Genomic DNA, 10,569 nt, shown 5'->3' with positions numbered 1-10,569 from the left:
GGCTCGGCCACGTGTCCCGCGCGGATTGCGCGGCCGACCGTTGGCCCTGGCCGACCGTTGGCTCACCGGACAGTCCGGTGCACACCGGACAGTCCGGTGAATTTTAGCCGTACGCCGCCGGCCAATTTCCCGAGAGCGGCCAGTTCGAGTCGCGCCAGCCTGGCGCACCGGACACTGTCCGGTGCACACCGGACAGTCCGGTGCTCCAGACCGAGCTGGGTCTTGGCAGCACACAGCCAAGTCCCTTCTCCTTTTCTCTATTCTTCTTCTTTCTGTTTCTAACACTTAGACAAATATATTAGTACTTAAAACCAATGTACTAAGGCTTAGAAACATACCTTTACTTCATGATTTTCACCTTGTTCATCCATGTACATAAATTCACATTTAGGTCCTTGTGTTTGCACTCAATCACCAAAATACTTAGAAATGGCCCAAGGGCACATTTCCCTTTCATCTGGCACAGAGTTTTTTGAGAAGGATGGATATCCAACTCCATATCCATCCCAGCTAGACTCCCCATCTCACCATACGACACACCAGCACCATAATATAATCTACCAAACCCGTGAGAGTGAGTACTTTCCGGCCCCTAGAAGGCCAGAAAGGAATGGCCAGTCCTATGAGCCTCATAGGGCATGTAGTAACGCGCTGCAAAACCCAAACCAATGGGGAGGAAAACAACATAACAACATCCAAACAAACTCACCCATATTGGACCAAAGAGCCGGTGGTCTCCCACCGGCTGCCATCGATATAGTAAAAGAGAAAATAGCTGGGGCGTTCCGAGATAAGCTCGGAGTTAGTATAGTCCCTGTGGGACATTCATATCGGAGACCTTATAATAGCCAATTTGACCGTCTCCCATACCCACAGGGGACCAGAATACCCGAATTAGCAAAGTTTTCGGGTGACCAAGGAAAGAGCTCACATGAGCACATAGACCAGTTCTTAGCACAGTTAGGAGAATTGGCCGACACCGAAGCATTTCGTGTATGTTTATTTTCATTATCTTTAACAGGGACTGCATTCACATGGTATGCCACGCTCCCTCCTAATTCTATTTTGTCATTGGGAGACTTAGAACAAAAATTTCATGAACATTTCTTCTCTGGCGATTACGAGCTAGATTTAGTAGACTTAGTGGCCCTACGACAAGAAAAGGATGAATCGGTTAGTGATTACATCCGGAGATTCCGGGATACGAGAAACCGATGCTTTCAAATTCATTTAACAGATAAACAACTGGCGGGAATAGCCTTTGATGGATTGCACTATTATTTAAAAGAGAAATTAGAAGGCATCCAGTTCTTTACACTAGCACAAATACATCAGAGAGCTTTGCCTTGTGAAAGCCGAAGCAAAGAACTAGTCAAAACGGTTCATCATAGTGCCCATATAGTAGAACACAATCAAAGTAGTTCGGACGATGAACCAAAGGAAGTTTACATTGCCGAAATAGTTTGGCCTGAGCAGGCCAAACCTTCGGCTTGCTCCTCCTTGCAGTCAGTTCAAAAGAAACGATAGGAGTAGGTTAAGTTTACATTTAATGTCGGCAAATGTGATAAGATATTCGATGAATTACTAAAAAATGGTAACATTAAGATCGATTATACTGTACCACCCGCCGATGAACTAAAGCGTCGCGCATATTGCAAGTGGCACAACTCATTTTCCCATGCCACTAATGATTGTAATGTGTTTCGACGACAAATCCAATCGGCCATTAACGAGGGACGGTTGAAATTTCAGGAGGACATGGAGCCCTTCCCAATGCATGTGATCGACTTCAATGGAAAAAAATCCTAATTTGGCCCAGCACAGCCGATAAGGGCAAACACAAAGAAGTCATCATCGGCAACACACGGGAGGCCGATGGAAACAACAAAATCTCTTGCAGGAAAGTGGTGGCCGAGAAGACTCCATGTGGAGGGGAGACACTGAAGGTGACCATCACAACCTCTGGCACTGGAGGGCAAGCACAGACAAGGGGACATGCGCGAGAACCCATACTACGCATTGCGGACAGTCCGGTGCCTAGGCACGGACGGTCCGTAACATCACCAGACGGTCCGGAGCGTTCCAGCGGACGGTCCGGCAACACCGAGGAGCGACGACGACCACGTACCTTCAAACCACGACGACCAAAAATAGGTACGTGGAAAACTAACACGTTCAAGGCCGCTGGTCAGTTAGTCAAATCCAGCCCGACCTTTGATCAATTATTATCTAAATATGTGAAAAAGAAGGTCGGCCCCAGTGATCGGCCACCAAAGCGGTCTCGCTTACCCACCCAGGAGCGACAGCAGGTTAGGCCGATTGAACCACCTCACCAATCGGAAAGGACAGGAGGTCATAATGTCCAACTAAGACCTAACGTACATGCATGGACACCTCCACTCCCATACACACCTATGTCATATCATTATACATACATACTACCACCACCATATATCCCGAATCAGATGTGGGGTATGCCACCATATCCTTTCGGGACACCACAATACTCCGCTTGGGGGGGCACCCCAGTCATCTGTCTTTGCCAGGTTGATGCCTCCAGTACAAGACCGATTGAGAGCCCCTCAATCTGGTCCACGAGCACAGGCCCAACAAGATTGCCGAACCACTCGGCCCCAAAGGCTGACTAACCCGGCAGGGGGTATATAGCTACGACCTCCAACAGTACGATAAAAGGGGATGTCATTGAAATATGAACAACAGATGTCATCGTACAACAAAATAACGAAGGGCCGATGATTTTTGGTAAATCGGCGAACACAAACAAAAAAGAAGATACGACTGTCAACAAAACGACCGATTCAAAATACTCCATGCCCCGATGGTGCCCATCAGGATTGACGAGATCGCAAAAGCGAAAATTACAGCGCCTAAGAGCAAAGGAGAACCAGGAAAAGTAGGCGGAAAAAATATTCAATGACACACATCCGCAGTATCCACCACCACAAAAGAGATGGAGACCAAAGGTCGTTGAGGAAAATCAAACGACCACAAAGACAGAAAATAAACACAACAATTGTGCAGCTCTTTGCAGGTATGGCAGACAGTCCGGCCATAAAGACCGGACCAACTGTACAGGGCGCGGATCGTACAACCCCTGAGGCCGGACCGTCCGCACTACACCAGGACACCTCCAACGACATACCGATATCCATGGAGGAAGACGACCTACAAGGAGAAGACCTGGTTGACTACGGAGCTACGCCAGAACACTTAGAAAATTAGGAAAGCAAGAAGACGAATTGGTCAAGACCAGTACGACACTCGGCGATATTGGGACTAACAGTCCTATCAAAGCTAAACGGGTCACGTCCGTTGAGTTAACCATCGGGACCAAGACCCTTGCGTACTATCCTAGTAGGTGGCAAGATGTCTAAGAAAATCGATGTGATCACATCGGGTTAGTTGCTTTTGGTTCGCTTAGCTCCAACAAAAATGCAGGGGGGCATATGTTGAGTACCAAAATGAGGACCGGACGGTCCGGCCCATGGGGCCGGACGGTCCGTGGTCCAAATGGTCCGCACTGGTAGTGCGGACAGTGCGCGCGTGCGCAGAACAGATTAGGGTTCCGAGTTTTGTGCTACGGTTGTTAGCTAAATTCGCGGAATTAGCTCGAGAGATTAGTTTGTAAAAGGTCCAGCCCCCTCCTCTATAAATACAGAGGTATACGGCCGATTTGTAATCATCAATCGAATCAATAACACTTCTATTTCGCATTTATTTCCTGTACAATTAGGAGTAGTTCTAGTCTAGTTCTAGTTTAGCCTATCAATCCCCGAATTCTCTGCTTCTCTTCGACTCTACGTCGATTAGATGAGTCTAGGTCGGTCTGCCCGAGTCTAGACATCACCTAGGATCTCTCCTCCCCGACGGGGTCCCTCCCGGGAGCGAGATCCAGGCGCCGCCGGCGACCTTCGCCGCCCCCTGCGCACGCGCGGATCATCCGGCCGTCAGGCAGAAAACCCTAGCCCTGCGCCAGGTCGCGGACCATCCGACCCCTGGCCGCGGACCGTCCACCCCTGTGCAGAGAGCACCGCCACAGTTCGTGTTGAGTGATTGGCGCCCGAAAAAGGTGTCAACACGGTGTATAGAGTTAAAATTTTGAATATCCTTAAATCTAAAAAGTGAAAAAGGTACTGGAGGAGTGGAGGATGTAGCTCAGGTGACCGTTAGGGCCGCTGTGGTTGACGGCCCATATTTATATGTGATTTCACGGGCTAGCCCATTCACCTGAAGACTATCGTGCAAGCTAGCATCATCTCTTTGATTTATTATTTCTTTTGCAACGTATGGTCTGGTTCCAAATCTCGAATACACACGTACTCGTACGTCGCTATGTTGCAAATCGGCATGGAAATGGGCTAACACAGTCACAAATGGTCCTTCTATCACGGCTGGCCAGATCCAGAACCACCCGCGCCCTTCACAACCTCATAGACCGCCGAAAAATCCTGGTCTCCCAGCCCCAGGCTCCTCGCCTTCTTGAACGCCTGCAATTTCGACGGTAGCGTAGTGTCAATGTCTTTCTTCACTCGAGCTCCGTGTTTCCTGAGGTGTACGAAAGTTTGGTAGGAGTATGTAGTACCTCATTGGCAGCTGCTGAGACGGGCATGGCGACGGCGTTCTCATCTCCCAGAGCAAGCGCTAACCTCATGTCCTTCTGCTGATGCTTCAGGGGAAACGCAGGGCTGTAGCTGCCTTGCAGCATTGTAGGCCCCTTCAGCTTGAACATTGGGTTTGCGATGGCACCAAGGTCCTTTTTTATAGTCAAAGAGTACTGATCTGGTTATTCAACGGGTGACAAAGGTGTTGCCACAACAATCTCAAAATGTTCCAGCGTCATACCAGTACATCAAGAAGTGTTTGGGGGCTCAGCCCACTTTTGTCGGCCAAACAGAGTCCCTCGGACAAAGAATTCATCATACTGTAGCAACAAACAAATGTCGCCGAAGAGTGAATAGTTGTTGGCCATGAATTTACAGGTATACATGTAAGAAGATGCTACAATATGCTAGCAGATAGGGATTGTGATCTATGGAGTGTACAATGAGCATCCATATGCAATAGAAAATCACATCGGAGGGGCAAGCCACATAAGCTCATACTCCAAATCAGGAAGCAATTTTAAATTCCAAATGGATCTACTTTGTGCACACCAAAATGGTTTATATGTTTGCAGCAAAAGAATTTATGCTCAGAGGAACCTCTATTGCGGAAGTCAGAATCTATATTAAGTAGAGATAAGGATAAGCTTGCTTGTGGAAAATTGTACCATGTCCTCCCAAAGTTAACAATCTATATTTTCTTCCACCAAAAGCAATAAAAAATATTGCTTCCGAAACATTATCAGTAGAAATTAGAACTCAGGAGTCACGTCTTCAAGTGATCCCCAACACAACACTACATTATATAGATCACAATGGCAAATGGAAAATCATTTATGTTTATGTACCCCAAATTCTAAATCCGAATTACTGTCCTTTTGCAGCTGTCTTCCTATAATGCATGCAGTCCACTTTAAAAACTTTAACGACAAACACAGATAAAAGAATTAAGATTTGTCAAACACAATGGTATTAATGTATTTATTCATAATTAAAATTACTTTGGTGTCCATAATTTCAGTGCTTTCTGAGAAGCGTTGTGGAGATCATATCAATGTCAAAAAAATTAAAATAACAAATAGCAAGCAATGGAGAAATAATAGTCACCTTCCCATGACCATGTTGACCACAAGCTTCATCTTTGCCCCATTTCCAATCTCTCCCAGAAAGAATGACTTCTTCCCCAGTACATCAAATGCAGGAATCATACCATCATACAATGGCTGGAATGTTAAAAATAGAATCAAATGAGCAAAACAAGAAACTGTGGGGCTATGGTTACGCCGTATATGGTGTTATCCTATGGCAGAGTATTGCAAGTGTCAATTTGTACCTGATAACTGATGAATTAAAAGTATTATACAGTAGTTAGTTTCCTTATTTAAAAATCACGTTTAGATCTTTGCAGTTTGCACTTTTTAAGTAGTTGTGTCTGATCTCTCTGCTATCTATATACAGAAAGTTCTATGGTTTTCTGGCAACTACTACTTGCAATACCATAACCTTCATTTAATTGTTAAGATCCTATAAACCCAAGACAATGAAGAACCATTATATAAGAAACAAAATACCTTTTACATAGTCAAAGAAAATTATGATCAGTAGACCCACTCACCCACAGATGAACCAACATCATATATTCTAACAACTATAAGCGAAGCAAAATGTAGACAATCTAATTATTTCCAAGGAAAAATGGTACGGTTATATGAGAGAGCTTTTGTGATTTGTGAAGTACCATAAACACAACTAGTTTGCACTTTATAGATGCAAATGATCATCATATTTCAGAGCACAGTGATTTACCTTGTCCCCTGCAGCAAGAATGACCAATTGGCCATCTTCAGCTGGCTTCTTGCTCCCTGAAACTGGAGCTTCAAGGAAAGCTCCCCCTTTTTGTTTAACTGCCTGCAAAAATATGATGCAAGACCATATGTAAGCAAACATTGGTAGACACTCAGATAAAAATAATAATTAACACAGTAATTTTGTGACAGATAGGGATATATGGGCGTGGCGGACATGGATAAATCTGCTAATTTGTTGTGTTACTGTCTAGACATATAAATTCCAGTATAGAATTCATCTTACATACATCTTATGCTAGCTTCAGTGTTCTTCCTTACAAATAAGTTAAGCTCCATTTACTGCCAATGTAGCTTCCATGTAAAAGGTACAAAACATACACAAACTTCCCAGCTCCCACCATGATCACCATGCCTTCTGTGCCAGTTTATAAATCAGGAAAAACAAACTATATTGTATCTGTGAGTGTACCCACCAAATACATTTTTCTTATAATGCTATACAGCATAATTATATGGCATTTCAGCTATTTATGGGAAGTACCTTTCATTCTGTTAGCATACAAGAATACACACCAATGATACAGCAACATTTTTGTTCTCTTCTATCCATTTATGAACATATAAGAATCAGCTTGCAAAATAGACTAGCTACTATGTAGTGCTGTTTGTACTAGTCTTTGTTAATGGTAATCTAGGATATCCTTTGACTCATTTTGGGACATTTTCTTATGGTTTTTCATGCTTTATAATCAATTGGGAAAATTTCATTTGTATTGACTGTACCTTAGTCGTGGCAGATATATTTGTTGACCAAAAAACAGCAGGGGAAGTCCCCATAGATTTTATTAAATAAAAAATACCCAACTGTACAATAGAAACATAATAAAAAAGAATAGCAACAGCAAAGAAAACAGGAAGCCTGAGGTTTTAGGCTGGACCAAACTATGTACAAAGCTCTATCCAAGCAAGGAAGGGAGCGCGCTTGTTTTCAGAGATCCTGTGAGCTTGTAGGCGAGCTTCATCAATAGTGTTCCTTGATGACAAACCTAGTTATACAATCCATGTGGCATCTCAAATATTTTATATTTAATTAATTTCCTATTTTCCTCTAGAAAATCTTTTATATTCGCATCAATAGTTCAATACCACTAAAAGAGTTAATATGCCTGAAATACTCCCAATAATTTCAAATGTAATTCGTTTAGGCTTGTGCACAAGGATTAAGAAAATAGATCAAATGGCCTTAGCGCCCTTCTGTTCTGACTGGTGTCACCTATAGACGTCGAGACCATCATGCGGACAATTAGAAACGAAATGCCATAGAATTTCCTTTCTTATATACTTTGCATTTGTTTCCATAAAATAGGATCATGATTGATTCTTCATTCTTGATTAGGAGGTTTCGATAACAATAATGATAACTTCCTCAGTGGTCAAGTAAGCCTCTATATAAAGAGATGAGATATATCAATCTAAGCAAGCAAGATAATTATCTTTCTCGACCTCAAGGGCCATCTCCCACGTCTCTTTCTCGCTCGCTTATTTCCCTACTTCCTGTGTGTGACCACGACTCTTGTGTGCTGCCGGAGGTACACGTTGTGGCCATCGATTTTCTATCCATACAACTTACAGAACCGCAACAAGATTCCAGATCCTATCAATCTGGTATTGGAGATGCCGATTGACAATGACTCCGAGAAGCAGTCGTCAATCCCACCATAGGCCACCAACGGCACCGTGAAGGCCTTCGTGGACATCACCATGCAACTAGCTAATCTGACCACCCGCATATCGTCACTAGAGCACCAACAGGCGTCCTACTCTGTGAGCGCCATGCACCAGGGTTTTCCCTATAGGATGCCAGGGTACGGAGCGACGATGTTTCCATCCTTCTACAGCACCACCACTGTACTGGCCTCCACCACCCTGCTTGCCACCCTCCTACACACCGCAACAGCCACTATTGCCCCCTTCGTCCCTGCTATCAATGTTTCCGCAGGGGCCACCTTGCTCATCTGTGCAGGCCTCCTCCACTGTAAATGTTGCCCGTGCGCACGTCAGTTCAGGTGCAGTGTTCTTAAGGCGCCTAGGCGAGCAGGTGGACCAGAAAACCGCTTTAGCGCCTAGGCGGCGCCTAGGCGGGTATGGCGAGCAAGACGGCCAGTTTTGCCCGGGCGCCTGGACGCCTAAGCGTCGCCTAGGCGACGCCTTAAGAACACTGTTCAGGTGTTCCCCACTTCAGCAAGCTCGTCTTCTCCACCTACGACTGGCAAGGAGGACCCCCTAGAGCAAGATGAGGGCACATCATCATGTGAGCGATTCAAGGATCTTTGCCATCTGTGGTTCGGCCTAGCCATCTGCAGCAATCGAACTGATGAGGCTCCCCTTCCACACCACAGTACAAGATATAAACTTCGTAAGTCCATTTATGGTGAAGCTCATTGGACAGCTATCATGTAATCCTAGCCGCTTCCCATATATTTATAGAGCGTATTAATTGGTCGTGGCCCATTACACCTTTAATCCCAATACGAGTTGGACTCTAATCTGAATTATTTGTGATTGTCTCTTGGACATATCTTCAACAGGTTGCTCATCCTAAAACGGCTAACACTAGTAGAATACGATACATTAGACAAGCTTGATAAAATGGAAAGATATGATGCAAGGTCTATCCCTGCAACCATTGCTCAGTGGCGATCTAGATATCCAGACAATCAAACTACCTCGTCATCTACCACTGACGCCAAAAACAAAGAAAGCGGCATCTTATAGCTGCACAATAGCCAAAAACCAAATAGATACCAGAACTGAATGTAATGTAGGAAAAGAGGCTTTGCAATCTGATAAAACAGAAGCAGCTGAGGGAGATACCTCGCTAATCTTGGTCGAAGTTGCAGCGTCAACAGTGGACATGTCCACATAGCCCTTCCCGCTACCGATCTGCTCGAGCACGCCATCCTTGTCGAAGACGACCTAGGTGGAAAAACAGGGACCGCCGGACCGGAAATCGATTAGAAAAAAAAATGAAACGTCGCGTATTTCCTATATCCTGTATAAGAAAGAGGAACCACGGCTGAATAATATGAACCGTGTCTTAACTGATAGGGCGGCGCTGGGGTCGGAGAGCATGGCGATGGTGTATCTGCACTTGGAGACGACGGAGGCAGGCGTCTCCCCGACGGTGGCGCCGAGCGCGGCGAGCTCTTGGCACTAGGAGAAGAGGTCATGGAGATGTGATTTCGGGAGCACGCGTGCGGACGGGAGGCGACGGATTCGGATTTCAGCAGAACATAAGGGCGCGGGCGCAGCGGTTCCGATGCAATACCTTGGCGAGGGTCCTGTTCCAGACGGTGACGCGGAAGCCGTGGCGGAGGAGGTTGGTCGCCATTGCCTTGCCCATGATGCCCAGACCCAAGAACCCCACCTCCATCTCTGATTGCTGGCAGCCTTCTTCCTCCGTCCCCTCTTCCGCGCACGCGCGGACGGCAGACCTTGTCTCTCCTCTGTAGGTGTAGGCGCTTGGCCCCTGTGTGCGCGTGTGCTTGTGGCGGACTGCCGGGCGCCGCAGCCACAGCGATACACTTGTGCTCCTCCCAGTAGCGCAGCGGTGTGCAGGGGCAAACCCTCCTCTATCTGTGTCCGTCCCAGCCAATCCTCGATTTTCTTCTGTATGGTACTCGTAGTGTTTTTTTTTTTGTGGTCTTGTCTACGTAGCGAGAGAAGCGCAGGATGCCTAGATCGCCACCGTCTACAGTGCATCGGACAGTCGTTGTGGCCCTTCAGTTATTTATTTTATTATCATCTCTATTTTAAATTCCACCATATAAATAGTATAGTCTTCACTGTAAAACAGTATTTTGTACGGTCAAATACACGATGTAATGGCTATAGTTTAAGTATGTCGCTGAGCACGTGGACTAAGGGAACATATTGGATCAGGCACGGGTTCGTTGGATCAGTGGCTATTGATTGGGCCATTGGTGTTCACTTACTCAGGTCCATAACTTGTGAGGCTGGTACGAGTGCTTGCAGTTAAGATGTATAAAGTCCAATGGAGCAACCACACCGAAGAAGAAGCTACAGGGGAGATCGAGGATTTTCTAAGCAGAAACTACCCTGAATTCCTATTAAAAAGT

At 45.6% G+C, this 10,569-nt stretch overlaps 1 protein-coding gene across 1 annotated transcript; it reads right to left on the bottom strand.

Moving 5' to 3' along the window:
- Positions 1 to 4,256: 4,256 nt before the first annotated feature.
- On the bottom strand, positions 4,257 to 10,098 carry LOC100282207 (2-hydroxy-3-oxopropionate reductase). The gene is made up of 8 exons (NM_001155119.2): positions 9,759 to 10,098; positions 9,533 to 9,643; positions 9,305 to 9,406; positions 6,429 to 6,530; positions 5,730 to 5,845; positions 4,864 to 4,942; positions 4,604 to 4,774; positions 4,257 to 4,508 (listed from the first exon to the last, which is right to left on the bottom strand). Exons 1-8 carry the CDS (start codon positions 9,861 to 9,863, stop codon positions 4,407 to 4,409), a joined length of 888 nt encoding a protein of 295 aa, NP_001148591.2. The 5' UTR covers positions 9,864 to 10,098; the 3' UTR covers positions 4,257 to 4,406.
- Positions 10,099 to 10,569: the final 471 nt, after the last annotated feature.

This window comes from Zea mays, chromosome 4, assembly GCF_902167145.1.
Source record: "Zea mays cultivar B73 chromosome 4, Zm-B73-REFERENCE-NAM-5.0, whole genome shotgun sequence".
Taxonomy (NCBI): domain Eukaryota; kingdom Viridiplantae; phylum Streptophyta; class Magnoliopsida; order Poales; family Poaceae; genus Zea; species Zea mays.
The sequence above is the reverse complement of the archived record's forward strand: the minus strand, read 5'-3'. Positions and strand labels throughout refer to the sequence as shown.

Excerpts from the sequence above, each read along its gene's own strand:
- LOC100282207 (NM_001155119.2), bottom strand. The coding sequence starts at position 9,863 with ATGGAGGTGGGGTTCTTGGGTCTGGGCATCATGGGCAAGGCAATGGCG. Across the intron at positions 4,943-5,729 it reads GTCAACATGGTCATGGGAAG|TATGATGAATTCTTTGTCCG; the intron begins GTGACTATTATT and ends TTGTTGCTACAG. Across the intron at positions 4,509-4,603 it reads TCTCAGCAGCTGCCAATGAG|GCGTTCAAGAAGGCGAGGAG; the intron begins GTACTACATACT and ends TCGAAATTGCAG.